Below are 16,959 nucleotides of genomic sequence, written 5' to 3' on the forward strand. Positions count from 1 at the left end.
GTACATACTATTGTTATTCTTAATACTGCTATATTGAATATGTGTACACTACAATGAGTTCCAGATGTTTTGCTTTTGTTTTATTATTATTTTTAAATAGAAATACTCATTGTAGGAAATGGAAGGGACACTATTTGAGTAAGAAAGAACATGCAAGCACCTGACTCCATGTACTCATGATATCTCAGATTAAAATAAAAAATCCCATGTAGCAGGGTTGAGAAACAGTGCTATCTGAAATCTAGAAAGCAACTGCAGACATCTTAGACAGTACTCAGCTAGATAGACTAAAAGCTTGATTCATTATTAGGGGGCGTCATTGATTAATTGGATGTAACAATAATATAACTGATTTGTCAGGTGTGTACTGGACATTAGGAATGACATTAGGACATTGGATTTGGAAAGGGAAGGAATTTTCCTGCAGCACAATTGGCAGGCCACTGTTTTGGGGCATTTGAAGCTATTTGCTGTGTAAGCTGCTGTGTTCTGAATTCCAGATGTCACTGTGGTAGGTGGGGAGAAAATATTAAAGGCTGAATGGTCCCATATTTACACAAAGGGTTTACACTAGGAAGCTATATGCGATCTCTTTCCGGTCTGTGTTCCATTAACCCAGTCTCTGTTACCAGCAGAAGAAACTGACGGGGTTATTGCAAGAAAAGGCAGAGCACAACAATGAAGGAGAGGCAAGGATGATGAAAAACATACCACGCTCTAAACTTTGCAAAGCTTCAATAAAACGTTGAAATGTAGCAATAATCCACACATGGAATGCTAGCTAAAATAAGTAACGCCCCCCCTTGCTGTTCTGTACTGAGCATAGGGCTTTCCAGCATATATGGAACGTTTCAATGAACGTTTCAGTGGAACATGTGGTTAATAAAATTATGTAAGAAATGAAGGTTTTTTTGCAATACTATCCAGAGTTTCTAGCACATTTAGTACCGATTTCGTTTAAATCTTCTTTGCCGAAAAGGTTTATTAAAAGTTAATCAACATCTCTGCCCCCCCTCCTTTTAAAAAATGGCTTTTGATTGGGGAGAGACAGCTAAGGGCTCATCTACACTTCCGCTTACCCTCTGTATAGAAAGCACAGGTCCTAAAGGTTTTCCATTTGAAACCTGCTGAATTGTAGGCAAGCATCAATCTGTGTAAAACCCAATCCGGGTTTGGTCCAGTTCAGTGTTAAAGAGTGGGTTTTCCTTAGGGGAAAGCAGAGGCACAAGCAGAAATTTGGACGTGCCCTAAGGTAGCCACTGCTGAAACTCTGGCTTGTATAGAATGCTGCTGTTCCATTTGTGCAACTATCACCTACTAGTGCAACAGATTTCCCCACCCTCCTCTGCAGTCCACTGCACAACCTCAGAGAGAGGTTGTGTAGCAGCTAGCACTGATTTTGAGGGGTGTGCAGAGACAGGAGAATAAAACGTCTTATTTCATGAGTGGAATGCTGTTCATGCAGTGCTGGATACAACCCTCTGGTTCAGGATTGAAGTGCAGAAAACTATACTGTACTCCATTAATGTGATCCCTGTCAACCTAGGACTGATATCCAAGGAAATGTGTGTAGAATCAGGCTGTTAAAGTGTTACTTCTTTTGTCCCGAGGTGTACAGTAAAGATACTGTACAATCGCAATGGCTTTTTAGTAACAGATCAACTCAAGCAGAAAGTGAAGCAAGCCCTTTTCAGATGAATGCACACTGGCATTGTGGCACTAGTTTCCTGCAAAATATGACATGGCTCCTCTAATGGTTTGCCTTAAAACCTGTGGAAATTCCCTGCTCCACAAAACTATCCAAAGGTGCAGAAGCTTTGATTCCTCCCCCCAAAAACCTGGCCAGACTATTCTTGATTCACCTTATACCCTTTCATTATGACCTGAATTAGGATCTTTCTTAGGCACTCATTTTTTAAAACAAACAAACAAACAACCCATACATAGCTTGCATTAAATATTCAGAAATCATCTCCCACAAACTAGCAAGCCTTAAGGTAATATCATGCAACACACAGTTTTGGGAGCCTTTTTCCTTCCAGTTGTGGAACTTGAACACAACAGTTAGGTCCCAGTTTCCTCACTGAGCCACGGTCCGGGCCTTAGAAACATGAGTCCTTCTCGTTCATAACTATTTCCACTGTACCATTAATGTGCTGTTGCCAATGTGGGTCCAACAACATTGTCTACCAAACCAGAACCCGTTTCTTCGGAGCCAATGCATGTCTGATGCGGCAGAGTTGCCAGGGTTGTTACCATGGTATGTACAAAGCAACCCTGAAGAGTCTCATCCTCTTTAACAAGCCTAGGCACCATACTAATCTTTTAAACCCCTTGCATAAGAAAATAAGTCATAATATGGGAGATTCAACTGTCCATTATGGAAAGAATCTCTAAGTCTCACAAGTTTTGAAATTTAGAAGGATCTTTAAGGTTCCGTCTCTTCCTTACTACACATGACCTAAGAGAACATGCGTTCTGTTCAAATATATTAAAGATAGGAAAATATATCTACTGGGAAGATATTCTCACCATTGCCATTACTGCAAGAATGGCCACAATCTCGGCCCTATCTAGAATTGCAATAACCTTTCCAGAGCCCCTTGGGAAGGATGAGCTATAAATAAAAAGGAATTAGTTAAATCATTTTTGCTCCTTGGGCAGGATTCAATTAATGAGTCCTGCTAGTGGACGTCTGCACAAGGACTTACACAGGGCTTTCCTCCACACCTCCCAGCTTGGGTGGTGGGTGGGAGAAACTCAGAACGCTGCATTAAAAAGAAGAAGAATTTTGCCAATTACACCTTAAGAGACTTTTCTATAACTTCGTTGACCATTATTTTGGATAAGATGGTTCCTTCATATTTCTCTACTATAATTCTGTTTATCCCATTAATTTATATCCCATACCCTGCAAAAAGGAATAATAATGCAACTCAGGCCCTTAGGGAAAACGGGACTGTGAAGACCTTTTGCTAATGCTTCCTGGAGACTATGCAACTATTAATAACTCTGCTTGACATTTATTCCATACACAGTTAAATATTTTTGAACAATTGCACCATCAGAATCTAACTAATCTAATTACTTACCATGCTAATTAGGCTAATTACTTTCCATACCAATGAATTTGCCTTTACTCCGCGTATTTTGAAAGTACTCTTATACAAGTCCAAGCACTGTGTAGTTCACAAACCAGCCATAAAATCCACATCATAAAGATGCAAAAGCAATGCAGCTAAACCTTTTGACAGAATGGACTTGGGAGTACTTAGGTGGTTGTGTTATAGACAAGAAGGTGCTGCTTTATCAATTTGCTTTTCCCCAGTTGCATGTTCATAAAATTTAATTGTTAGTAATGGTGCCACACACACGGCCTAAGCTAATTTAATATGTTAAGTTAATGAGGCATATGTTGCCCTTAGGCTGTGGTTCTGCTTCCATATAGTTGCCCAAGGTAAGTAACAATTCCTTCCAGACAACCCAACTGCCAGATCAATGTGGAAGCTGCCCTGTGGCACGTACATCTCTGCAGGTGGGCAGGAATGCTGGTAAATATTTATTGTACTTATATGCAATGCTGATGATGATACCTGGCACAGCATAGTGACTAACAGGGTAATTAGCAGCAGGAGATGGGAAGTCTTGCTCAAATCTTGCCTTGTCTGGGTACTGCCTAGGTGGCCTTAAGGCAAACAAAACACTACTCTCTCAGTCTCTCCATCTGACATGGGGTAATGCTACATTAATCCCGCATCTTACGCGCATCTGACCTGCGCAATTTCAGCCATATGCAGTTGAAGGCAGGCTGATTGAAATTGCACAAGTCCCCAAGCAAGGCGGGAGAGAGCTTAAAAGCTATTTTCATGCTGAGTCTGCTTGGAGTTATGGAGCGCAAAAAGAGCTCTTAAGTTCTCCTCCTTGCTTGCTGGGCCACACCTGCTCGGCACACTATGGGATGTGCAGTAAGATCTCGCAGGAGCATCCCTAGCCTTCTAGAACCAGTGCACTGAGCAGGCATTGGCCCCAAGCACAGCCGAGTGCTTAAAAGCTCTTTTCATGCTGGGTAAGCCAAGCGGACCTGATGCAAAAAGAACTTTTAAGTGTTCCACCTGGCTTGCTGGGCAAGGTCCCCTCAGCTCTGAGACTGCTGGGGATATTCTCTCGCCGCCCTCACCTGCTTGCCGTGGGGCAGCTCCAAGCGTTTGACTATACACAATTTTCACATATACCGGTACATGTAACCCTTGGGGCTGAATGAAAGATGGGGGATTACTATGCTGTTCTATTTTACAGGCTTGTTCTAAGGCAGGGGGTGGGGAACCAGTGTCACTCCAGATGTTACTGGACTTCAGTTCCCAAAAACAAACTATCCAAAACCTTTTGAAAGTACACCTGCAGATTTCCTACCTGCAGGTTTCAAATCCTTGGTCATAAGCTTTCTGCATCTGGTCCCATGTTGGAAGGGTGCTGTTGAGAGCTTTACAAAGCTCAATGGCCTCTTCTCTTGAAAGGCTATAACGACGGTTTTTCTCAACGTGGAAAACACCTGCATATCTGCAACTTATATTCAAATCTGTGCATTAGAGAAAAACAAAGAACTGATTACTAAATGACATTGGCCATTACATTTTAAATACCATATCAGATGTTTGGCTATTTCAAAATCCTAGTAAAAAAATTATTGTTATTACTGAACCAAAAGCACTTTAAGCAAACCATACAATTCTGGAAGGACCACTGAGGTGATTTAACGTTTTTGACCTTGCACTCAAGACATATCTCAGAATCTGGTGGGCAGCAATGCACAAAAGGGCCTTGGAAATGATAAGCAGTAGTTCTTTCATGTTACATATGAAGTTTTCCATGACAGGAACATGTTGGAGTTAGTTTCCTCTTGATAGTACCTTCTATATAATCTGAAACATATCTATTTACATTAGCATAAACCTTCTCTTAAGGACTGGCATTGGTTCAAAATGCATTTTTTTGCCTCAGAAAAATTAGTTGAACAGAACATGTCAAGAGAGGAAATGTTCAAGGTTCGCATATCTACATTCAAGCTTGAAATAAGTATTAGTTTGAAATGCAAAGGTGAGTTATGAGGATTTCGTAAGCATGGAATCTCAACTGTGCTTGGATTCCAACATGGGAGCAAGTGGGGCATTCTTACCCAACAGTATTTTTTTTTTAAAAAAAAAAAATTCCCATTCCAAGGCAACACTGGCCTTGTCAAGCATACCAAGGCATAAATAAATGCATAAATCTCTACTTGTGCTTCACCAGGGGAGAGATTGTGGTCACAATTAGTGAAGACTAGCCCATGTGCCAAATTTGCAATTATCCATAACCTTTGTCAAGCATTCCTTTAACTGGAATTCTGTGTTACTGTACAGGTTGCAAGGGCATAAACCAGTCATAGTACGGGAGAGAAACTCTCCCTCTCTCTGGAAGATTTTTTTAAGATCGTGGCTTAATTCCTGGCTACATTCTCAGTATTAATACTACAGCCCTTCTCCAATAATTTGAAATTGGCTTTGTATCAAATAAACCATTGTGTCAGAAAATATAGCACAACCAAACATGCAGGAGGTAAATGGTGTCCTTCTAGGCCCTTAGCACCATCCTAAATATTCTCCTTCCCTAATAAGAAAGACAGACTATAGTAGAGGTACAGAGTGGGCGCCACCTGCTAATGTCTGTAGAGCAAGCTGCTGTTAAGGAGATAAGAGATGGGGCCGGTGGTAATCCTAAAGGAAGTCCTCTCAATTGTGATCTGAGAGAAGTGCCTTTAAATGGTGTCTGTTGCTGATCCATTAAGCATGATGGACTCGTGTTGCCTAAGTGTTCCATCCCATTTGCGATGCCATCAGAAATTGGGCCTCAGCTACCCTATTTTATTCTTCCTTTGCCCTTCATAGCTGGCAGGCACTGGCATGACAATGTTGTTTTCCTGACACCATGTGATGTTCCATAGCTGGAAGCCAATATTGTTTAATAATGGCTCTTAAGAGAGGCAAAACTTGCACAACAAGCTGTAATTGTCCTAATCATTAATCTCGGCCAGCCCATAAGACTTTGGTGATTCAATGTGAAACCATGAAATGCCCCTGAGCGTGTTTCAGATTTTACAGAGCATGGAGATTGTTAACCCACAAGCATAAGCCTTCGTAGCCAAGCCTTTGCCTGTCTTCTTTTTCTTCTATCTGCCTTGTGTCCAGTAACCTCTGCAGCGGAATGCCCTGTGAGATCATTGCTAGTCAGCTATAGGCTCCATGGCTGATAAAGAAAGGGAACTGGGCAAAGTGGTGGTAACAATACCTTACAAATAACGAAGCAGGGGTTTTGCTGCACTTCCTACTGAGGGTCTACCTAAAATGGAAGTGAAATTTGCAATGGATTCACATTTCAGTCCTAACACAGAGCAAAAGCTTTTAGCTCTGAGGACAGTAGCAACAAAACTCTACGTCCACCAGATGGTTGAAATCAGGCAACAACTCTAGTTTTCCTCAGTTATCCCTCTGTCCTCCATGAGCCACATTCCTTGTTCTTCTCCCTCCGTGTTTCTGATGCCTACTGGCAAATTGGGTTCTCCTCAGGGAGAGCACGTGTTGCGGTGGGGGCTGGCAAGCCACCTCCCTTGCAGCTGGGTGGGATAGTTGGCTGGCCACAGCTTTGATAGGTCCCTGGGGTTTTGCTGGGGAGAGTTATATGTTGCAATTTGTGGTGGCCAGCCCAGCGTCCTTTATATTGTCCTGCACGCAGGGTGATCCTTCTCTTGGCTGCGTGCTTTGGATCACCCACCCTCCCTCCCAGGGGCGGAGCAAGGGGGCGGGGGGCGGTCCGCCCTGGGTACCGCCGTGGGGAGGGTGACACTCTGGGGGCAGGCCCCACGCCCGCGATCGAGCGCGGCAACTTTTAAAAGGCTGCAACGTGCGAACAGCAGCACAGCGTCTGTGCTGCTGTTCACGTGCTGCAGCCTTAAAGGTTGCTGCACCGCACGGAAGGGGTGCCGGCCGATCGCGCCCGCCATCTTGGGTGGGCATGCGCAGTCCACCCAAGATGATGGGTGCGATCGGCTGGCACCCCTTTCGACCGGCGCATTTTAAGGCTGCAGCGGGCGAACAGCAGCACTGCTGTTTGCCCACTGCAGCCTTAAAACGCGGCCTGGTGCCGGTCAGAAGCGGTGCCGGCCAATCGCTCCCGCCATCTTGGGTGGACTGCGCATGTCCACCCAGGAGGCTGCGCATGCGTTGTGACGTCAGGAGGCTGCACACGCGTCGTGACGTCACGACGCACGCGCGCAGAGGGGTGCCTTTCAAGTTTGCCGCCCCAGGCGGCAGATTGGCTCCCTCCGCCCCTGCTCCCTCCCTCTTTCTTAGGCCTCTGCATTGACCTTGCAGCTGCCTGTCATGGGGACGTCTGCTTTTGGGGCAGGGGCCTGGTAGGAATTTTTCCATTTGGCTGATTGGCGGTTGCCATTTGGTTTTCGCCTACTGCAGTAGCAACGAGTCACAACTTGTAAGGTTGGCGGTTAGACATTGGTTCTTGTGTTTGTTACTGGAGGGGTGGTCGCCCCTCCAAATGATGGTGGTGTGTAAGGAATTCGGTTAAAGGAATCCAGGGGCTCGACATGCTTTTGTCCGAACCCCCGGTAGGGGGACAGGGCCACACAAGAGCCCCTGGGAACCTCCAGGGAGAGGGAGGGCTCCGCCCCCAGCCTCCATATCTCTCCCCAGATGGGATCTCCCGTTGCTGACCGGTGGTCAGCTCTGTCCCGTCAGACAGCTAGTTAGAACCAATGCCTGCCCAACCACTCACATAATTTGTATTTTAATAAAGTTGTGGCCTAAATTATTGACAAAAACCCAAACAAAAAATTTATGTCTGAAGTGTGAATTTATTGGGGGGTGGCTTGGGGACCTCGACACGCAACTACTGTGGCAGTATATGACAGAAGCAAGATGGAGAATTATCAGTGATTCTGCCCTCACCCAGAGAAAGAACCTGCCTTCCATTTGTTCCTTCCCTACAGAGATTTGAAAAGCCCCACTCCTGGCAGAACCAGGGAAAAATTGGGTGCCCACAAATAACCCAGAGATGCATTTTAAATAAAAGGACACACTCTCCTCATGTACGAACACGCTGATTCCTGGACTCTCCGTGGGCCGGATTTAGAAGGCAATTGGGCCAGATCCGGCCCCTAGGCCTTAGTTTGCCTACCCATGCCCTAAATGGATATCACCTTCCATGTAGGAAAATGATGCCTAGTTTGCGTAAAGCAACATGTTTAAGGCCTCCTTTTCATCATGGGTAAGGGACAATGGCCTGAAGCCACAATTGTGTGGCCATTCAGTGTGTGGGAGAACAGACACAGTACACCCAACTTTCCCACAAAGAAGTGATATTTGTTTAGGAAATTGCCATGTGGCTTTCAGAAACCAGGGGCTCAAATGTAAGAGCCAAAGAGTCTTTTTCATCCCTGCTAACATAACCACACAGAGCTAATCATTCACAACAGCCTGGCTTTGCATCCGTTACTTGAAATAAGTATATGCAAACATTGCTTCTCTATGACGAATGTTGAATGTTAATAATAATGAGGGTTATTTTCCCCTCTGTGTTTTCTTTTTAAGTACAGAACCAGCAGGTTTCACACTCAGACAGGCTACCATTTTATATTTTAAAACTTAGTGCACCATGTAATTAAGAGATGTGTAGGGACATCAAAGTAACTGCAGCAGCAAAGTATTTACAGAAATATTGCTTTGCTTCACGGGGGGGGGGGAGGCAAAGAGAACTAGTATGTAAGCATGCAAAACTGCAGACGGTTGCCATGGGAACCAGGAACTGCTCATCTAACTTTGGGATTTTTGTATCTGGTTTCTGCGGTTCAGAGCAGAATGTTTGAGAACCGGGCAGGATGTGAGAAGTGGAGCCTGTAAGCTCCGATAATATTAGGGTTTTGATGGCGCAACGCATCGTCTTTCTATATGTTTGCCATGAATTCAGATTTAAGCTGTGGTGCTGTGTTATTTGTCCCTGAATATGACCACAAATAGGCATTTTATGGATTAGTATCTCATAAAGCTTCTGTATAGCCAAGCATGAGTTAAATTATCTTTTCAGTCTGTTAAATTCTGAGGTGGGGAACATGTGGCCTTCCCAGGTGCTGTTGAGACTCCCATGAACCTCAGCCAGTATGGCAAATAATCAAAGAAGATATGGTTGGAGACCAATAACATCCACCTCTGTTCTAAACCATTTGCATTTTGTTATGCTGCTTTCTGAATCTTTATATTTGCGCGTCGAGGTCCTCAAGCCACCCCCCAAGAATTAAACACAGAGACATAATTTTTGTTTGGGTTTTTGGCAAATAATTTAGGGCCACAACTTTATTAAAATACAAATTTGGTGAGTGGTTGCGTAGGCATTGGTTCAGACTATCTGTCCAAACGGGACAGCTGCTGACTTCAGTCAGCGTCAGGAGAATGCAGCTGGGGAGAGTTAAGGAGGCTGGGGACGAAACCTCCCCCTCACCAGCGGTCCCGGGGGCTCTGCCTATGGCCCTAGCCCCAGACCTGGGGTTCGGACAAAGCAAAAGAGCCGCCGGATTCCTTTAACGGAATTCCCTGTACCAACATAAACATGATTGTGGAGGTGGGGCCTCACCATCCGAGCAATCCAAAACATAACCAATGCCTAACCGCCAACCTTACAAGTTGTGACAAGTTGCTACTGCAGTAGGCAAAAACCATAAGGCAACCACTAATCAGCCAGATGGAAAAATTCCTACTGGGCCCCTGCTACAAAGCAGACAACCCCATGACAGGCAGTTGCAAGGTCAAAGCAGAGGCCTAAGAAAACAATGGGGGGTCGGGTGGGTGATCCGAAGCTCGAAGCCAAGAGAGGGATCACCCTGCATGCAGAGGATTATAAAGGACGCTGACCTGTCCATCACAAATTGCTACATCTCACTTTGCCCAGTAACTCTGCCTGACCAATCCTGACTAAGGCCAGCGTCCAGCCACTCCCTACAGGTCAATTTAGTGTCTTGCCAGGCCCCGACCGCAACACGTGCTCTTACTCAGGGTAGAACCCGATATCTGGAAATGGAACCAGGTTAAAATGGAGTTCCACAGGTTGTTTCCTTATCAGACAGGATGGCTGAGTCCTCATTGCAGTTCCTATATCAAATTACAGCATGCCCACTAGATGCAACTCCCACAAACCGTCTAATTGTCTTGTTACATGTGCTTCGCCTCTCTGAATTGTACTAAGTTTGGCTGGTTTTTATTTCCTTTCAGAGGTTGAGCTTTGGTGGAGGCGCAGCTTATCTACCACAAACAGCAAAATCTATTGCCCTTTGTCGGTTCTGCAGAATGAGGCAGTCCCCAAAAAGGTGCTTTCCAGAGTTCAAGGCTGGTCCTCTCTCTGTGCCCCACTCAAAACTGCAATTTGTGTTTCTGTTTCAGGGAGAGTGGGGGAGAAAGACTTGCTCTCACATTCCAAAGAGGTATCTATTTCCTAGCCATTTTAGGCCATTTACCAGTAATGTCTTTAACAATAGATGTGCCTGGCAACTTGGAACATTCATAGTCATTCTGGCCTCTCATTAACCTTCCTGTCCCAAACTTCAGGCTCCTTGAAAGTATTTATCACACCCACACAACTTCTTTTCAAACACACCTTGTTCACGAACCTTAGTTTGGTTGCTCATATTGGTATGTGCAGTATGTATGCATTAAATCAGATTAATTACAATAATCGTGTCTTCTTCATTACCATTTATTTGGGCTACAGATAAAACCAAGCTGCAGTGTGAAGCTTTGAAAAACACAATGGCTTCTTGATGAATTATGTCTGATTTCACAGCACATAAATACAAGGAAAATATACACTGGGTAGTATGAAATTCATCTCAGATCCAACTTTGGTTAATGTTTACATTTTTCTCTAATCTGGTTTCCGTTTCCTGACTCCAATATGCCAGATGGTTTAATGTAATCTCTATCAGGAGAAGTCATTGGGTGAAACACAAAGGAAGTTTACCAATCCCAAATTTCATTGAAATAAAATTATCGTGCTTTAAAGTGGGTGGAACTGCATGCTTTAGTTCCAGTGACTACAGTGGCCAGGCCTACACAACCTAGTAAAAAATCCTTTCTTGCATTCTTAATATATGAACAATCAGGACAATTTTTTTTTCCTTTTTAAAATGCATTGGCAAAAGGATGGCCACATCTTTTTTACAACACCCCACTGTTGAAAGACATCAAAAGACAACTGAAAGACACTGAAAGACAATACTGAGCACTGCCATTCCAGGTCTTTTACTTTTCCTCCTGGCTCTCAATAAAACATTCTAAGCACAAAGCAGGATTGCTCTTTACAATGCAAGCTGGGCTTCACAACTACTTCTGTCAATGCTTAGCAATTAAAACAAACATCCCATGGTGACTAAAGAATAGCTATTTCCCAATATTTCAGTTGCTGTATTGAAGCTGAACAGAGAATCAGGTTCTTAAAGGTGAGCCTGTCCCCAAAGACATCATCCATGAACCAGCTTGAGACTATTGTATTACTTTATATTTTTCTTTTGGAAGATATATTTTGTTTTTAAATGTATTGTTTGTTTCAAGAGGGCAACAGCATCTCTTTACCAAAAAAAGGTTGGCTAGCAACAAGTATGACATCTAAAACTTAAGATAATAAGATACCGTAGAGAGATTCCACAAATGTCACAGACATATGAATTATCAAGCCTATTTAGGATTAGATGTTCCACTGGATAATGGCTACAGACAACTATGAGTAATAAAGTAGTACCACAGACAGGATGATTGGTGACATGGAGATATGTCTCAGAAAAATTCCACAGGGTGTTGCGTGGGGTGCAGTCATCCCATTTAGCTCCTTAGCTTGTTGAGAAAGTCACCTCAAGCGACTTGCATTTCTTGAGTATATCTGCTTTGTTTGTCGCCCATTGTGGTTTAGGTTTAGCATGATTATTCTATCTACGTGGGGGACAATTTATTATCCGTTGACAATAACCACGAGTGGTATAAACCATGGCATTTAAATATTAAAGCATTAATATCTACATTTTGCCCCATGCCTAGACCAATGCTGAAGTATATGCTGAAGTGTCTCCGGAAAATTTTACACACACTTGGGAAGACAGACGAACTAATACCAGTGTACTGGATGAAGCAAAGATTACCAATGCAGAAGCAATGATTCTTCAACATCAACTTCATTGGACTGGCCATGTTGTTCGGATGCCTGATTATCGTCTTCCAAAGCAGCTACTCTATTCCAAACTTTAAAATGGAAAGCGTTATGCTGGTAGTCAACAAAAGAGGTTTAAAGTATCTCTCAAAGCAAATCTTAAAAAATGAAGTATAAACACAGATAACTGGGAAACACTGGCCTGCGAGTGCTCCAATTGGAGAACAGCCTTTACCAAAGGTGTCATGGGCCTTGAAGACGCTCAAACTCAGGACGAAAGGGAGAAATGTGCTAAGAGCAAGGCACGCTTGGCAAATACTCACCGTGATCAACTCCCACCCAGAAACCTATGTCCCCACTGTGGAAGGACGTGTGGATCCAGAATTGGCCTACACAGTCATTTATGGAATCACTGTTAAGACCGTGTTCATGGAAGACAATCTTACTCGGGTATGAGTGATCACCAAAGAAGAAGATATCAGTGAAGACTTCAACAGCAGACTTAGGCTAAGAGAGACTGATTTGTTGAAGGGCACCAGTAAGATCTACTTCCTGTAAGCAACGCCCAATTCTTTGTCCACTAGGAATTTCAAAAAGAATAGCATCATGAATCAAACCACAGAGTGATGTACGTGCCAGCATGTTATAGTGGTTAGAGTGGCAATATATGCTCAGAGAGACACAGATTCAAATCCCCAAACATCCCCAAACATCACCCTCTGGAAACAACCATCCAAGTAGGACCAGAACCACCACAAAGTGATGCCATCCACTGTCAGGGACTGGGCAGAGCAGGAATGGTGGAGACCGCCTCCCCATCCTGACCCTTCCAGGTCATTAGAAAGCATCCCAGCCCCTCCATCTCCCAGAACCCGATGAGCCTTGAAAGTAGGAGAGCAAAGAGCTCAAAGACAGAGAGCATGTAGCAGGACCCGTAGAGGAAATGATGAGAATGAGGAATGAGGAAATGGGAGACGGGGGATGGAGATTCATCTGCTGTAACAGCAGTCAAGATACCGATTGATACAAGTGATTTTATCCTCAAAATGCTTTGCAAACAAGTAACAGAGCGCTTGTGTCCTCGCCCAAAGCTCTGGAGAATACCAGGGAGCCAAGCAGGCCCCACAAAGCAGGAGAGGGCACTCAGGGGTGATTGTGTCAACGACCCAAGCCATTTTCTTGGGAAAGGAAGCTCTTGCCACAACATATGAAAACATAGTTGCTGAGCACTGGGAACATGGAATGAGCAATGGAAAAAAAATCTTTTAAAAATTGCATCAAAACTGCTGATCATGCTATGTTGCTTCCTCAAAGCTTCATACTTCTAAAAAGTGCTACTTAGCTGTATATACCACAGAACATTCTGTGCACTACAAAGTATTCTGGGACATGTTTAATTTGTTTTCTGGTTGCTGGTGAGGCTTGAGCCTGTGCCTGAGAATGTACCAAATTCCCTGCAGTTGTACATTGGATAACAATAAGATGGCCAACTTGCCTTTCAGGAAACCTTGTCTGCCTGCCATTACTTGCCACTGAGGTGTCACTAATAAAAAACATTTATGGATTTTTGGACATGTCTCCAACACCATTCTAAAGCTTTGTTGTTTTTGTTTTTGCTTTTAGGGAACCCTTTCGATATCAGTTTGTTGGCAATGGAACCCCATGTGCATTCCGGAATGCTAGGGACAATATTCTAGGAGGCTGAGCACCATACCTCCTAGCAGCTATGCTCAGCAGAAATGGGCCAGCAATCTATTCCAGTGCTATTTGTGAACCCTGGCTGACCTTTTCAATGAGGAACTAGGTAAGTTTCTGATGAAATCCAAAGTCTCCCAAGCAGTTTCCAAGCAAGTTACCGGTATTTATATCATGATTAGCACTTTATAGTGCAGAAAAAGTGAGTCATATTTAATTCTGAAAGTAAGATCCTATGAAGGCCTTAGATTTTATCCTTTCTACTTTGTCATCCTATACTTCCTCTAAGTTTAGAGTGGCATACACTATCCTTCTCCTTCCACCATGCCCCATTTTATTTTCAGAAGTTAGGAGACAGCAATGAGCTCAAATTCACCCACTGAGCTTCAAGGCTGAGTAAGGATTTGAACCCAGGTCTCCCCATTCCTAATTCAATACTCTGACCACCAAACCACAATGGCATGCCTTGTATATGTATGTGCTTTCATAATGAGTAGAGCAGAGAACAGCCAAAGTGGTTCTCTCCAGATACTGTACACTACAACTCAGCCAGCATGGCCAATAGCTTGGGGCGATGGGCGTTGTGGTTCAAAACCATGTTGGCTGCCCCTGGATTAGACTGCCACAGAATCTAATCTGGCACATTAAATAACTACATTAAATCAGCTTTATGGAGATGAAATAAGGAACACTGAGCCAAGCAAATGCAGGCACATTGTGTAGTTACAAGTAGGAACAAGACATTGCTTTCATTTCCTCAGCAACAGCTGCTTTCTCTTTTTCTTCTCTTCTCTTTTTTTAATGCTGCTAACAGGAGTTTCAAATATGCTTTATCTGTATGACAACTGTTGTTGGGGTAAACACACCGCCATCGTCCATACGATGTCAAAACGTTGGCCAAACTCCCTTCCTTGCTGTGCTAAACATTATGTGATTTACAATAGCTTCGGCCCAAAATAGAACAAGAGTCTTTGGGCCGGCCGCATCAGAATATGGCACAGCTGTGCAGTTGTGGCAGATGCTGCAAAGGAAAACTGAAGAGCTCAGGCAGTGAAGTCACCGTTTGTCGATTTAGACAATGATCAGGCATGGCCTCTGGAGAAGTCGAGATCATTAAAAGCATAGCCAGGCACCAATGACCTTATTGGAAAGCAGCTCACAGCACAGAGAACCTTTGGTGTAATCCCAGTTACTATGCAAGGGAGGTCACAGATTTTAACCTCTTCTGGCACTCTTCTAAGAATTCAGCTAAAGCCACTTAAGGGAAATGTAAGCTGGGGGAATACTGAAATTTGTATGTGAACAATTGTTTTAGATTAAAACAAAACAAAAGCAAAACAAAGCATACTTATTTGGGCTATGTAGCCAGAAGGAAGTCCATGAATAATCATATTAAGCCATAGCAGAGTCTTCTGCCAAAAGCAGACCATGTGAAGTGAGCAGCCTTTTTTGCATTCAAAATGTCCATGATGCAATTACTGTTCATGCTATTGGCCAAGCATCTTTGCGCAATCAATTTAAAAAGCACCGTGAAAAACTCTAAATAACTTTTAACTGAAATAAAAGGCAACGCTCATTCATATTCAGAAGTAATTTGTTAAATGCTTCCATCAAAGGTCCACAGAGCTATCCAATACTGACTGTTTTGTTTCTAAACAGTCTTAAACGGAAAGTTCATTAGAGAAGAAAAAACAGACAGTAGCCAAATGCAAGGAGGAAAGAAAAAGCACTCACTGAACGCTAAACCATCTGTTGACTTCACTAAAAGCTTTTGTATCAGAAACGGCAGCAAAGGGGAGGTTTTAGCTTTAGATGACTTTTAAACACATTGAATGCCAGCCAGTTAATACAAATGCACATGACGTCCACTAACAACCTTGACAAAAAGGATGAAACAGACTGGACTATGCCTGAAAAAAGGAAAGAAGTCAAGCCCCAGAAACTACTGGTGGGAGGAGAATATGGTTTAAAAATAAAACTGGATTAAACAAATTCGTGGAAGAATTCATGGTGCCTCCACGGGTCCTGATAAGCTGCTCACTTTCATAGCAATGTTTGCATAGGACCATCAAACCTCCCTGGAGGGCATGTAAAGAGAAGAGAGAGCTGCGGAGAATCGAAAAATACTGAGAGAATAGTTAGGTGTATGTGAAAGCTTGGCTCAGTCAAAAAGACCAAACTATGGCACAGCCGTAACAGACTTCAAGCTCACTCCCATTCAACGCTTTTCACATTAATTGTAAAAGTACCCTATGCTTGGAAAGACTCAAACCATATTTCTTGGGACTCAACAGAATTTTTATATGGCATTGTTTATGAGCTTTTGATAGAACACAGTTAATTGGAAGAATCGAAGGGAAAATGTTACTTTGAAGATGATGAGAACAAATGATTCATTGCAAGCAACAGCCACAGCGAAGCTTGTGGTTAGGTTTGTTTCCTCTTAATTTTGTTTCCTTCTCAATTTAGTCTTCCAGTTACTCAGACTACTTCAGTTACTCTTCTTCCCAGACTTGGTTAGTTTTATAGTTATGTCTCTCCTCATTCCCTTTCTTGTTAGATCTAGGATTGTCACAGAACCTTCAAATTTGCACCCTCACCCTTCAACTAGCCAAACATTGTTCTAGCTGCACTTGCCTATACCTGACCAATCCACTACTACCCATTTGTCAAGTCTTTCCCCTTGTTAAGACAAAGTCAAGGAGTGGCTGCACCAAACCCAGACCTGCAGGGTAAACTGCAGTTGTGTTGTTGCAAACCCACAGGAATGGAAAATACCCGCCCTTTTTTTTAGTCACACTCTGCTTATTCCCAGTAGAGCATACCTCACTCATCCTGGAACAAAAATTAAATGTTGTTTAAAAACATGGGGAGTCTCCACTTCATATTAGAGAACCAGCTTCTATTTAACACTGCGGATTCACCAAGTGTGTACAAGAGTTTCTACTTTACTCCTACCATTTCACACCTTTTAACCACTGCCACCATATACCTGTGCTATGCTGTTTACCTTCATCTATAGACCTGTAGTTG

At 43.3% G+C, this 16,959-nt stretch overlaps 1 protein-coding gene across 1 annotated transcript in view; it reads right to left on the reverse strand.

Moving 5' to 3' along the window:
• Window positions 1-16,959, reverse strand: part of CD44 (CD44 molecule (Indian blood group)) — a 66,796-nt gene that overhangs the window by 33,353 nt on the left and 16,484 nt on the right. Inside the window, 1 exon segment of the mRNA XM_033149829.1 lies at window positions 4,411-4,576. Within this exon segment, the coding sequence (XP_033005720.1) occupies window positions 4,411-4,576 (166 nt within the window).

Source organism: Lacerta agilis, chromosome 1, assembly GCF_009819535.1.
Source record: "Lacerta agilis isolate rLacAgi1 chromosome 1, rLacAgi1.pri, whole genome shotgun sequence".
Classification (NCBI taxonomy): domain Eukaryota; kingdom Metazoa; phylum Chordata; class Lepidosauria; order Squamata; family Lacertidae; genus Lacerta; species Lacerta agilis.